At 38.7% G+C, this 14,831-nt stretch overlaps 1 protein-coding gene across 2 annotated transcripts in view; it reads left to right on the top strand.

The window, feature by feature from the left end:
* The window catches only part of CD38 (CD38 molecule), a 68,070-nt gene extending 53,540 nt beyond the window's left edge, over window positions 1-14,530 (top strand). The window contains exons 5-8 of one of the 2 annotated variants that reach the window (XM_027836552.1): window positions 4,742-4,815; window positions 6,817-6,909; window positions 7,104-7,190; window positions 10,044-10,396. In XM_027836552.1, coding sequence (XP_027692353.1) covers window positions 4,742-4,815; window positions 6,817-6,909; window positions 7,104-7,190; window positions 10,044-10,104 — 315 coding nt within the window. In that variant the 3' untranslated portion in view covers window positions 10,105-10,396. Of the gene's footprint in view, window positions 1-4,741; window positions 4,816-6,816; window positions 6,910-7,103; window positions 7,191-10,043; window positions 10,397-13,430 lie in introns of those variants that run through there. The other variant, XM_027836551.1, reaches the window with a different exon arrangement.
* The last annotated feature ends 301 nt before the right edge of the window (window positions 14,531-14,831 follow it).

Below are 14,831 nucleotides of genomic sequence, written 5' to 3' on the forward strand. Positions count from 1 at the left end.
ACTCTTAATGCCTGAGATTTCAGTATCTTTAGGGGCTGACACATGACATCTCTCCAACTTACTAAAATTGTCAGATTCTTTTCAAACAAAATGCTATCTGTCCTTTTCTTTTTTTTCCTTTTTAAGTTGATTTATTTATTTTTAGTTTTCAACATTCACTTTTTTTTAAATTCAATTCAGCATTTATTAAGTATCTCTTATGTGTGAGATAGTGCCAAATGCTGGAGAAACAAAGACAAAAAACAAGTAAGACAATATTCACTGAGAATCCAGCATGGCACAATAGAAAAGATATTTGGAGTCAGGAGATCTGGCTTCAGATTCTGACTCTTCCATTTACTGTTATCCAAATCACTTCATCTCTCTGGGTCTGAGTTTCTTTGTCTTTAAAATGAGGAGATTGGGCTACATTTGATCTAAGGTGCCTCATAGCTTTAAAATCCTAAACTCCCTCCGATTTTTGTTTCCAGAGAATCTTTGCAATTCATCCCCTTGAGGTCTTACATAAATTCCAGTTATTTCCCATGCTTCTCCTTTTCTCTTCTCAAAATAGAACACCAGCAACCAACCTAATATCCTACAACTGACTATATGGCAGTTTTTATTCACCATTGCCTAGCTTCTGACTATATTTAACACCCAAAATGACACAGTGAATGTTTCAAGAATGTTTGCATTTGACTAAAAAAATGGCCTCCAAGAGCACAAATGAGAGAGAATTTTGTGAAAGAGTTAATGCAAAGCTAAAGGCCAATAAACTTGACTTTAATGGCAGAGAAAATTCTAGAATGTACCATTAAAAATGATTAATAAACAACTCCTAGAAAAGGAATCAGTGATCACAAAAGGCCAGCACGGCTTCTTCAAGGACGGCTCATGCCAGACTGACCTTATTTCCTTTTTTGACAGGATTACTAAACTGATAAGTCAAGACTATACTATAATAATAGCTGATCTACACTAAATTTTATTATTAAACACTGATTTACTTTTCTCTCTTTAGGAGTTATTCTGTTTTAATGATATCTTTTATCTATATAGCACCATAATTTCTTTGGAAAAAAAAAAGACCTTCACCCTCAACCCTATCCCATGTAACAAAGGAAAACAATTAAGCAAGAATACCTGATAGAACAACATTCACTTTTATAAACTTTTGAGTTCTAAATTTCTTCCTCCCTCCTTCCCCTTTCCCCTCTCCAAGACGACATGCAATCTGATATAGGCTATACTTGTATAATCATATGAAACATATTTCCATATTAGTCATGTTATAAAGAAGAATCAGAACAAAAGGGAAAAACCATGTGAAAGAAAAGACAAAAAACAAAAAGAAAAAGAAAGAAAATAGCATACTTCAGTGTAAACACTATCTATTCTGTAGTTATGAAGCTGACTTTTTCATCCCTATTAAATTTTATCTTATTAGATTCAGCCCAACAGTACAGTCTTGTCTATGTCTTTTTTGATTCTGACTCTCTAATCCAGTGTGTTAGTTTTTTTCTCAGTTTTGTGTCAACTGCCAATTTGATGAGCATATGATCTATGCTTTTGTTAAAATTATCGACAAAATTATGAAGAGCACAAGGCCAAGCAGAGAAGTCAGAGGCACTCCAGTGGAAAACCTGCCAAGTTGACACTGAATCATAACAACTATTCTCTGATCAGAACTACTCATATTACTAAAACAAATTTATATAAATAATATATTGTCTAGTCAACTTCTCTCCATGTTTTTTCTTTTAAAAATTAAAACTTTTTTAAAATTTGCAAGCATTTGTTTTCTGCCCTTTCTCCATCTTTTTCATGATAATAATATGAGAATTTGTAACATGCTTTTCTGAAATATTGTTAAACTCTATCTACAGATTTCCATTAAATGGAATGGAACTATTGCTAGTTCTGCGTAATCATCACATCCGTTTCTAAATGTTCACTCACTAAACATCTTTTTAATGATCCATTCCAGGATTATCCCAAGAATTAAAATCAAACTTATTGCAATGCCTGTAGTAATGGGCAGATAATGTCTTTGTGGGCATTCCTTTCTCATCCTTTTTTAAGTGTAGATGTTTCTTGATCAGATTAATAAGAATACATGTAAATATATTTTTGCTCATCCTTAGGTATACTTCTTTTTTGGACAAGGAGTCATTGTTCCCATATTTAATTCCATCCTCCAAAAATCCTCTCAGACACCATACTCTTAGAGAGTTTTTCATTCCCCACAACTGCCTTTCCCTTTTCCATTCCCTTCTTTCTATCAAAAGTAGTGGTAAAAACACCACCTGTGCCTCTGAAGTTTTCAGGATTTTTCCTCCATAACTATAAATTCTTAGCAAAGTTTTACAGGTTCCTTCTGATGAAATAATTTTTCACAACATAATGTCACCAGAAATGGGTAGCAGTCACCAGCATTAACAAGTCTTGGGAAGCTTTTCTCATTTAGCCTGAGATAACAACAAAACTCTTCGCTGTCCATGTTGGGTTGACAGTAGCTGCCCCAGGAATCCTCAGCACAGAGCCACTAACCACTCCTATTTACTTTCACTTCTGTAATCAATTTCTGGTACATACAAATCTCTTACCTGGTACATACAAATCACATTTCTTGTAGCACAAGAGATTGCTTCCTTCTAACACAGTATAGTTCTCTCTCTACAGGAAGAGTCTCATAACTATTACTTACCTCCAATTATTCAAGGGTCTTTCTTCTTTCCTTCCTTCTCTGTAGCACATTCTTCTACCCTTCAGCTTTCTGACACATGGGGAAATTGCCTTCTGTTCATTTCCTTTTATTTCATTTCCTCATTGAAACAATTTTCCCCTTCATTGTCCCTGATGACCTGGGGAGGGGAGATTTGTTCCTTTGAGCCTGTCACTTTCTCCCAATACGCGTAATGTTTCTACACCGTATTGCCTGGGTAACAGCATAAACAGGCCATATGCTCTGTAGGTTACCACCAGATTCCCTCTGAATTTCCTCAAATCAAGATTCGATTCCATCACTTCATTTTGCTAGCTCTTTTCACTAACCTTTGTGACTAGTTGTTAGGGTAAACTTTCTATCTTCATGCCTGTTATTTGGGCTGGGTCTTCAGGTAGTAGGGGTTCCTGAGCAAGGCTTAATTTATCTAGAGTGGACTCCTTGCCTTTTCTGGAGATAGGACAAAACAATCTACCTTTCATTGGTATTTTGCATATTCTTGCAGCTCCCTGACACAGACAAGAATAAGCCACAAACCAATCATCTCTTTAGATCTCCCTAACCTTGTTTTACATTTCCCCCGATCTCCAAATATCTCCCTGTTCTTTCTGGGCCACTATGCTCTCTAACATTAAAAACAAACTGACTTGCTAAGAAAAACCTCTTCCATCACAAACACTATGAAGTTACCCTTGTTTCTAAATGTAAGTTGAGTTGGAAGGCAATAGTCAGGCTATCAGTAATGTTCTTGAAAAGGCTATGGGAGGCTACTCTCTGTGCTCCATCTCACCAGGATTTTTACCTAATCTAGAGAGAAGTACAAAAACCCATCTTTCTATAATCCAGACCTTTATTCAATGATGTGACTCCTTGTGAAATACAAACATCACAGCAGAAAAGGTGCTAGACTTGGAATCAGGAGAGACTTGTGTTTAAATCCTTCTTCCAATACCGACTGGATACGTGACACTGGACATGTCACTTAATTTTTTTTTCTGAGCCTCAATTTCCTCATTAGTAAAAAACTTAGTGTCTAACTTACAGCGTGTTAGGATCAAATGAGATAATGAATGTAAAAAACTGTACAAATGTGAGATAATAATAATAACAGCAACAACAAATTCAATTTATTTATTAAGCTCCATGCTTAATAAAGGGCAGAACCATCTTTCACTGAAGTCTTCCTCTGATGTGTTATCATGGTTTGATGGTGACCATAGGTTCTTAAAGGCTATGGCAACAGAACATGAACTGTGGCAAGTCCTGGCAATGTGGAGAGGCTTTGAGGACAGGCCCAGGGGTGGATTGTATATCTGTCATCCAAGAATCAATTTACTTCTGCTCAGGCAGGACCATCACAGGGTTGGCCTCAGGGAGATGAAATTTTTGACCACGGCAATCTTCAAAAACTATTTTAATAAGTTAGTGAGAATATTAATTTGAATGGATAAAATGAAGAATCTGACTTTAGTGTACAGTTTTTTCTTCCTTGTAATTCCCTTTGGGCTATGTCCATGTTCTGTGCTATGATTGTTGTTGTTTCAGTCGTGTGGAACACTTCATGACCCTATTTGGGGTTTTCTTGGACAAGATAATGGAGTGGCTTGCCATCTCCTTCTCCAGCTCATTTTACAGATGAAGAACCAGGGCAAATTGGGTTAAGTGACTTGCCCAGGGTCACACAGTTGGTAAGTGACTGAGGTCACATTTAAACTCAGGTCCTCCTGATTCGAGGGCTGTCACTCTGTCCACTGTGCCACTTATAGTTAGAAGGTAGTAAAACAGATGGTATACAGATGAGAAGAAACAAAGGAAACAGAAATTAGAAAGAGGTGACACTGATATATATATTCTAAGGTAAGTAATGGGACAATTAGCTGTTTTTTTCTTTCAGCTATTCCCCAAAAATAGCACTATGCTTTCCCTACTATCTCCTAAGAGGTCCTTTTAATGTTTAAACCACCAACTATTTCTATATAATCATCTAGTCAAGCTAAATATTGTCACACACAAGAATGCTGGGCATGTTTTCAGTTTGCAGAAGCAGCCTGTGGGGTTGTCCATGTGATGCTCAACGGGTCAATCAGCCAACCTTTTGGAAACAGCAGGTACTAGCTGTTGTTGTTATGTCTTGTGTGTATGTATGAGATCATGTATATGCATGCGTGAGCTTTATCTTCTGGATAGTTAAACTAAATTAAATTTCAGTCTTGGGAGATTTGTGATTCAGTCTTTTTTGTCTCCTTGAAGCTCTGGGCCAAAAAAGAAGTTAAAATTCCTGAACCCCATTACCAGACTAAGTTTCCTGAAGTGCTGTTTCATTATATTCAATTCAATCAAGCACCTTCTAGATACCAGGCACTGTCCTAGGTAGTTGGTGATATACCTACAAAGAAGTACTGATCCCTACTGGCCAGGAGCTGATATTCTGATAGAGAAGGCAACAAATAAATGTGAAAATATATACAGCCTGAAAAAAGTAAATAAATACAAATAAATAAAGAGTTTGAGAAGGAGGGCACTAGCAATTGGGGAGATTAGGAAAGACTTCAGATAAAAGATGATGCTTGTTCTGAGTCTTGAAGGAAGAGAGAAAGACTATTATGTGGAGGTGAACTAGCATTTTAAATGCCTACTATAGGAATCCTGGCCCTCTGACTCCAAATCCAGGGCTCTTTCTACTTAAAGATCAGAGGATCATAGGTTTTAATGTTGGGACCGTGGTGTCAAACTCACCACTGAGACAAAACTCTGAGTACCACCAAACCAGATTAAAATGTAATGAGGGAATATTTAACAAAATAAATGGAAATATAACATAGATAACGTTAGTTTGTGGTTTTCTAAATCAATATGTAAGTTGCAGGGACAGATTTCTATTTCAGTTTCATACCACTGCTCTAGTCCATTTCCCTTATTTTACTGATGAGGAAACTGAGACTCAGAGAGAGGAAGTCACTTGTCCAAGGTCACAAGACGAAGGTGGTCATGGAAAGATCTAAATTCAGGACCTTTTAAGTTCCATACCCTTTCCACTATGCTTCCTTGCATTCCTATCCTTAATTGTTCTTTAATTGACCCATGTGTATGAGTTTCATTTTCATCACTCTATTATAAACACCATGAAAGGAGGGGCCATTTCTTAAACTTTACTATTTTTTCTTGCACAGTGCTGGGCACAGAGTAACCTGTACTAGTACTTCCTTTTCCTGATCTCCCTTTCTCCCCTCAACAGCATGTAGCTGGAGATTTAAGGTCAATAAGTATTTGTTGATCGATTGATCAAATTCCTTTCTCAACACAGAGTCAATTCTTAGAAAAAAAAAGTTTTTATCTCTTATTTCATTCCCCTTGAGAGCCTTGGGGGGGAAAAAAAAGGTAACATTCCAGAGTATTATAGTCAAGTTGCTAATATATGATGCAAGTTCTTGCAAGACTGTCTTACTGGGGTGAGAAGTAGCACCTGTCAGTGATTCATGCAGGCATTGCTTTCAGAAATGCCTGAAGAAGGATCATGGGAATGGGCTGTAGGGCTAGAAATAAAGTGTATATCTACGAATATGTATGCATACATGCATATATGTATATATGTATGCATGTACATATATGTGTGTACATGTTTATATATATATATAGAGAGAGAGAGAAAGAGACAGAGAGAGACAGAGACAGAGAGAGACAGAAAGAGGTGCATATATTCCTCTATGCACAGGTGTATCTGGACCAACAAAAGGACCCAGGGAAATCCTACCGAAAGTGGGACTAATCCTGAATTGTGATAATTTATAATGAGAAGGATTCACTCCATGACTTCCACTTGTGCTTCTGGGAAGATATTTGCTGATGTTGCTAGAGATCAGTCCCAGTGCATAGCGTGACATGCCCATTATTGACTTAAAACAGAGGACATTGTGGTGGCGAGAAAGGTCATATGGATGAATGACTAAATGTTGCATTTCAGAATAGAAATCGTGCCTTTCATCCCAAATGGGTAGTTTATTGTCCCTTGTGTTAAGTGGGTAATAATTTCTAACAGCCAGCTAAAGTCTGCCAGCGTCTTGAATTTGCTATTGAAAGCCATGTTCTGTTCTGTGTCCCCTCTGTCTCAGCATTTTCGGAAGTGTGGAGGTTCACCATTTGAATCCAAAAAAAGTTCATTTGATGAAGATTTGGGTGATGCACAACATCGGGGGACAGCCAAGGTAATCTGAGTTTTAGATAACAACAATTTATACAATATCATTTCACGATGCATCAATGAGATGTTGTGGTTGTCAGAATGCATTCAAAAGCAGCCACTCCTAGGGAAACTGAGCTTGCATGGAAAATAGTCAGGAGACAGGGAAAATCTGGATCTTCAAGGTTTGTGTTCTTCATCCTTTTTTTCCCTTTCCAGTGATTCATGCTCCGGTTCTTCCATCAAAGAGCTGAAATCCATTATAGAAGGCAGGAACATTGCTTTCTCCTGTGAGGATGACCACAGGTAATTGCTTTCTCTACAAATAGAAAGATACTGCATCTCAACTTTCTGAGAAATATTTTCTCTGTTCTCCTTGCTGACCTGGAAATATCTGTCATTGAGCTTTACACATTGTGTCAAAGAGTATAGAAGTGATTTCTGGTACACTTGGTGCAAGAAGTCCTTGAGGTAGTGGAGAGACCACTGGGCCTTGAGTCAGAAGACATGAGATGGGCTCTCAGTTCTGCTACTTGCTACCTTCAGGTCATAGGGTCACTCAATTCTAGAGCTGGAAGGATCTCCAAGGCCATCTTGTTCTGCTGCTTCATTTTACAGGTAAAGAATCTAAGGCTCAGGTTAGATGATTCACCCAAGGTCTTGCAGGTGAAGAAGGCAGAATGTGAATCCAGGTCCTTGGACTCTGAGTCTGATTTCTCATTTGAAAATGGGGGAATTAATAGTTGTACTGCCTACTTCAGAGGATGATTGTGAAAAATATTTGGAAGATCTCAAAGGAGAGATATTGTTCTTGCTTTTGTGGTGGCTATTTCCCATCCCTGGAATTCCCTCTCTCTTCGCCTTTGCCTCCTGGATTTGCTCCTTCAAGATCCAACTGAAATCTCACCTCCTCCAAGTGGCCTCCCTCAGTCTCTTCCATCCTCTTCCCTGCCCCCTTCACCTCCCCATCTCTAATGCCTTTCCTTTGAGGCTACCTTCCACTTACACACACACACACACACACACACACACACACACACACACATATATATATATGATTTTTTTCATGTGGTCTCTCCCATTAGAATGTGTGCTCCTTGAGGGTAGAGACTGTGTTTTTGCCTTTCCTCATATCCCCAATGCTTAGCACAGTGCCTAGCACATAGTAAATGCTTACTAAATTAATAAAGGGTTGTTCTCTGACTGACTAATATCAGCTCCTGCACCCCCTTTCTTGCACCCTTTCTTCTCCCTATTCCCAACCTCATCACTAGGAAGTCATTGTCTTTGCTCTAAGCACACTTTCCCATAAGTTTCTTACACCCACCTGGTAGATAGATAGGAATGAAAAGCCTGAATCTGGATGCTGGCTAGACAAGAATATTATGTAAAAGTTTCAAAGGTAGGAAGGGTTGGTCCCAGGCAGGCTTTGAAATCAGGGATTGTTGACTAATGTCATAGAAAAACATATTCTGATTTTTTTAGTTGGAAGCGAGCTGAGAAATGATCAAAATTTAATAAGGCCAAATGGTAAGACCCTTAAAGGCTGGGACTGTGTCTTAATTTTCTTTGTTTCTCCTAAAGTATCTAGCTCATTGCTTTGCACAAGCTAGGTACTTAATAGATAGTGAATGAATGAATAAGATCTATAAATGTCAGGGCTATTTTGAATGGCTTCAATGAAGTAAAACAAATTTCTCCAAATCTTTTCTCCACCTTCATAAAATTTTCACTAATTTTCACAATTTGGATCAGAATATTTTTGAAAAGAATGTTCTTTTAGTGACTTTATATGTGGTAAACTGTCACTAGGGCCAATGGTATCCTACAAAATCTTAATCACTTAAGAGTGAGATTGTTGCATCTTTTTTTTTTTTTAAACTTATCTGGGTCCCCTGATCTCTCGTACAAACATATCCAAGAGAATAGGGAAGGGCTTAGAAGGTATTCTCAAGAATACAACTCTCATTGGCTGTGACATAGTTAATTGCTCAGTACCTTTCATGAAATCCCAGCATCCCAGAGTTGCACAGTCCAATGCACAAAACTGTTCCCAGGTACACAGAGTTTAGGGGCACATAAATAAAAGCATACTGGGAAAGCCACTTGGGTGACCAGGTTCTCCGAACTGTAATACCCTGCCTCAAGAGTTTCTTGCATTCTCTCCTTTCAATATATGCAATTCTACAGCCACAAAATACAAATCAGTGTAGGGACACAATTCCCGAGGTGCTGGATTCTTCCTACTTTTATAAGCTATCTACCGGAAACCCCACAGTGGTAAAGAAACTGGTGCCGTTGTTAAGTCTGATGGCAGCAACTTCTGCCTTTTTGATCCCACAACTTAACTACCCTCTTGCCCCAATTGTGATAATTAAAAATAACATTATGCTCACTGGGAGTTAGAAAATGTGGTTAGGTCAGTATATTCCACATAGAGGAATGCTAAATTCAAAATCATTTTTCCCCCTTAGCTTAAAATGAGGAGCAGCAAAACCCTTATGGAACAGGATGCTTTTTTTGAGATTTGTTTATGTGCAAGGATGTCTAGGTTTAGCCACATCCAGACAAATGCTTCCATAATGGGAGAACAATTCTTGTTTTGATTTTGAAGGGAAGATTGCAAAGCCCAACTAGGTTACTAGAGGGCCAACAGCTACCACTCTTAGGCATTTCCATCTAAGAGAAGAGTTTGGTTAGAAGCCAGCATCATGCTCCCTTTCTGTTTGAAATAACCTAGGGAAGGGTACAGATTCTGGGCACAACTTCCAGCCACACCTCCCTTTCCTTTGGAAGCTAGTTCCCAAGCAACGCTACTCTCTAATCTCTGAATCATGGACCTGACCATCAGAGCTGGGACTACCCTGTCTAGGGTACTTAAGCCTCAAAGGGAGGCTTAAGGGATACTTTTTAATATTTATAAATGCACATTTTTTTTTCATTAGAAAATTCTGCTTTCCACAGTATGTAGGAATTTTTTTTTAATAAGTGAAGACTGTGTTTACAGTGACGGGTCAGAGCCTTTAGAGGGTAGGAACTTGAAGAGAACATCATTTTGCAGCCATGCCTATGGCACACAAATGCCTTACTATTTGGTCTGCTGGACTTTGATCTCAATGTTTCTCTAAGTTAATAAAAATTTCTTTTCTCCCTCAAAAGGCTGAGAACATCTGGTTTGCCGTTCTTCCAGTTTCCTTTGCATTTCACTCTGGCAGCATAGCTATTTCAGCAGAGTATCACAGAAAGAAGGCTGACTGGATTTTGAGGACCTGGGTTCAAATGCTGCTTATAACAATATCTTTGCAACCTTGGGTAATCCACTTAGCCCTGCCTGAGCCTCATCTTCCTCACCTATAAAATGAAGGGGTTGGGCTGGACAGCCTCTTAAGATTCTTTCCAGCTGTAAATCCACAGTTCTAAAACTTCAAATCTTTTGTGTAATACTTTTCCCTTTTTAACTCCCAATACTCTATCCAGGAGATGTCTATGGATTTACCTTTGACCACAAATAAAGTTTAAATTAGGCTATATTTAAAAGTCATTCAATGGAGAGGAAATTGAATTTTTCAATCAACAAAAATTAAGCATCTACCATATGCGAAGCTTTAGATAAGCCACATAGATGAATAAGATGAATTACACACAGTCATTGCCCCTCTGATACCAATATCCTAGCATGACATTAATTAACATTTATATACTCTGGGTCAGGCGTGCTAAGCAGTTTACAATTATTATCTCATTTGATCCTCACAACAACTCTGGGAGGTACATTCTTTTGTTATCCTCATTTTATAGATGAGGAAACTGAGGCAAACAGAGGTTAAGTGACTTGCCCAGTGTCCAACAGTTAGTAAGCATCCAAGGCCAGATTTTACTCAGGTCTTCCTGACAACAGCAACAATCACAAATCAAAGAACACTCAGTACCTGTCTAGATACAATCTTAAACTAGTCCCTAAAGGGAAAAAACAAAAGAACCATATTATAATTATTTCTGCAAATGGCCCGACACTCTATCCATTGTGCCATCTTGCAAATGCAAGAACCATGCATTTTTGCAAAACTTGCAAAAAAAAAAAAGAACCATGTTATAATTATTTGTGCAATTTTGCACAAACAATTATAACATGGTTCTTTTTTTTCCCTTTAGGGACTAGTTTATGACTGTGTCTAGACAGGTACTGAGTGTTCTTTTATTTGATGTTGTTGTTCAGTTGTTTCAGTTATGTCTGACTCTTTGTGACCCCACTTGGGATTTTCTTGGCAAAGATAGTGGAGTGGTTTGCCATTTCCTTCTCCAGCTCATTTTACAGATGAAGGCAAACAGGATTAGGTGACTTGCCTAGGCTCCAACAGTTAGTAAATGTCTGAGGCTGGATTTGAACTCATGAAGATGAATCTTGCTGATTCCAAGCCCAATGTTCTATCCACTGCGCCACCTAGCGGCCAGAGTAGCTAGTGATTCCCAGATATTTTGTTCCTGTTGTTCTTTCAAACGAAATTTAAGTGAGGTAGCATGGTGCAGTAAAGAGAGCGTTCACTGGCTCTGTAATGGCTTTAGGTTCAAAGCCCACCTCCAGTACTTACTACCTGTGTGATTTTGAGCAAGTCACTTAACTTATCTGGGCCTCAGTTTCCTTATCTGTAAAGTGAAGGGGTTGGACTAGTTGGCCTCTGAGAAATCCCTTCCAACTGAGGTCTTTTCATTTATTTCCCCCGGATTTTGTTATTGCTACATAGGAATACTGTTCATATCTGTGGATGTATTTTGTTTCTGAAGCTATTGTCTCAATTACTTTAAGTAACAAATACCAAGCAGAATATAAGTGCCTGGGAGAAGAACAAGTAAAGGGTTATGAATTATCTGAGGAGGAAGAGATTCTTTTCTGGGTGGAAAGCATTGGGGAAAACTTCACAGACAGGTAAGAATGGAGCTAGGCCTTAAGGGGTGGCCAAGATTTCAAAGGAGTTGAGTGTTAACATAATAAAGAATCCAGGGCTGAAAAGAAGATGGGGCAGAAAGGCAGGTGTGTTGTTTCCAGGAGTTTTGAGGAATACGCTAGTCTTCTCTCATTCTGGGGCTGCCATAGTTTGTGGATTAAATTAGGGAAAAGTAGAATTTAAGGGATGGTGTTTCTCTAACTGGCTTATTGTACTGCTGTTGTAGAACCCATTCTTTTAGAAAGAAAGGGGAAGCTGAGTCGGGGCAGTGGGGATCCGTGTTCCTCTGGCCTCCCTGTGTGTTTCTGTGTTCCTTGTGTTATCTGTGTCCCGAAGGAAATCTTGTGGGCCCAACTAGAATCTCTAGTGCTTGAAAAGATAGAAAGGTTCATTGGTGAAGAATCTGTGTTACAAAATCAGCCATAGACACGTCCTTCCTTGGTGAACAGTTTTTGAGTTGTTACTTTTATTCTAAGGAATTTATTTCTCTGTAATAGTGCACCAGCCCCTCATAGTCAGGGGTCATTCTAGGCCAGAGGTGGGGAACCTGTGACCTTCAGGCTACATGTAGCCTTCCAGGTCCTTAAGTGCAGTCTTCTGACTGAATCCAATTGGATAGAAGGCTCTGGTTCCCCATCCTTGTGAAGTTGTAGGGGATAGGGTGAAAACATTTAAGGAGACAGAAAAAGGTCATATGAGTTTGGGAAATGACAGCCCCTTTGGCAGATTTTTTAGAGTTTGTGATGGGGAGAACTTTGAGATCAGACTACAATATAAAGTTGGATCCCTGTCATGGACACCCTTGCATGTCAGGCTAAAGTTTTCATTCTTTAGTACATCCCCACAAAGATAAAAAAGTTATGTATTCTAAACTTCTGTTCTTAGACTTGGGGCAGCTAGGTGGCTCAGTGGATAGAGCACTGGGCTTGGAATCAGGAAGTCTCATCTTTGTGAGCTCAAATCTGGCTGTAGATACTTAGTGACCTTAGGAAAGTCACTTTACCCAGTTTGCCTCAGTTCCTCATCTATAAAATGAGATGGAAAAGAAAATGGCAAACCCCTCCAGGATCTTTGTCAAGGAAATCCCAAATGGGGTCATGAAAAGTCAGACGCAACTAAAACAACTGAACGGTAACTCTTAGATTTTGGCTGTCATGTAACAATCAATACCTGGGTTCACATCCCCATTTGGACAAGCTCAAGGGTGGGGAACCTGCGACCTCCAGGTCACATGTGGTCTTCTAAGTCCTTGGGTACGGCCTTTTGACTGAGTCCAAGTTTTACAGAACAAATCTTTTTGTTAAGGGGATTTGTTCTGTGAAGTTTGGATTCAGTTAAAAGGCCTCACTTGAGGACCTAGGGGGCCATATGAGACCTTGAGGGGCCAGGTTCCCCACCCCTGGACAAGCTGTTTAATTGTGAGCTGATCCTCTCAGACCCTCAGTTTCCTTATTTGTAAGATAAGGATGATAATACCAGCATTGCCCAACTTACAGGATTAGAGTAAGGAAAGTACTTTGCAAACATTAAAGCTTTGTAGAAATGTGAGTTGTGGTTGCTATTACTACTATTAATAATTGCTTTTTTTCCCCTCTTGTCACAGGGCTGTTCAACTCATTCAGTGTGTAGGAAATCCCGAGGAACCAGCCTGCAGAGTCTGTAGAACTTAATCTTGGGGTCTTTAAAAAAATTGCAGTATCAATCTGTATCTAAGACATATAGTGCAGAGAAGGTACACAAGTTAAGGAGAGAATCTCTCAAAACCTGGACAACCTTTTGAGAGCAAACTGGTTTAATTTCAAAACATGGGCACTATTAGGTCTCATGAGAATTTTGCAAGAATAATTTACAATAATTATGTTCTATCTAGGTATTCTAATATTTAGCAATAAGTAATTATTGAATCAAGTTAGAAATATGATATTTGTATTAAATGACTTTTTAATTAGTATTTGTGAGGGACACTAAAGTGTCATCTCTATATTTGTACCCTATTTCTACTAAAAAAGATCAAAAAAATCCCAAGGAACATTGATTTACATCCTAATAAGTGCTTTTTCTTTGGTCAAGTAAATATCAGGTGTTTTCAGAAACCATGAGGCTCCCATTTCTATGTACCTGACTGCATTTGTCCTGGTAGTATTTCTATATATTCAAACTGAATATCACACCATTATTTTATCTATTGGGAAAAGTGTCTCCGTTTAGATTTTGGACCCTGTTCTCAAGGGTGAATGAATGTTATGTTGGACTTATCTAGAACAAAGTGTTTAGTTTCCTCTGGGAGGAGGCATGGATTAGTTAATTAAAATCATCTTGTTTCTCTTTCTATGTTGGGGACCCTCTAACACCCATGAAAATTCGAACAGGTCCACAAAATGTTCACCGGCTCTTTCCATACTTTCTAATAATAGGATGATGATGTGTGAGATGGGAGGGTTCTGACGACATAGACACAGGCATGGAGAGAGTGTAGGTTTCCAGGTTGTGAAGTGGATAGAGCACTGGGTCTAAAGTAAGTAAGATCCGAGTTCAAATGTGACCTCAGACACTTACTAGCTGTGCAACCGTAGGCAAGTCATTTAACCTCTGTTTGCCTCAGTTTTTCTCTTCTGTAAAATCGGGAGAATAATTGCAATTACCTGATAAAGTGTTTTGTAAACTATACAGAGCTAATGCAAATATACATTATTATTATTATTATCATTATTGTTGTTATTTGTTAAGCATAGATAACATCTTCAGCTTACCCATAGTATGCTTTCTTTTAGGCCAACCTTGATTTTTCTCATGCTAAGTTTGCTACAGTTGATTTGGAAATCTGTCATCCGGTATTTCTTCCCCATTTCCATTAGCTGCTGTACTACTTAATGCTGGATAAGCGATCCAGCCTTTGCTTGAAGACCTCCAGTGAAAGGGGATGTGCTGTCTCCTTGGGAAGCCCGTTCCACTCTTGTATAGCTGTCATTATTAGGAAGTTTTTCCTGGCATTGAGCCCAAATGT

Source organism: Vombatus ursinus, unplaced genomic scaffold (genome assembly GCF_900497805.2).
Source record: "Vombatus ursinus unplaced genomic scaffold, bare-nosed wombat genome assembly UNPS02014818.1, whole genome shotgun sequence".
In the NCBI taxonomy this organism is placed as follows: domain Eukaryota; kingdom Metazoa; phylum Chordata; class Mammalia; order Diprotodontia; family Vombatidae; genus Vombatus; species Vombatus ursinus.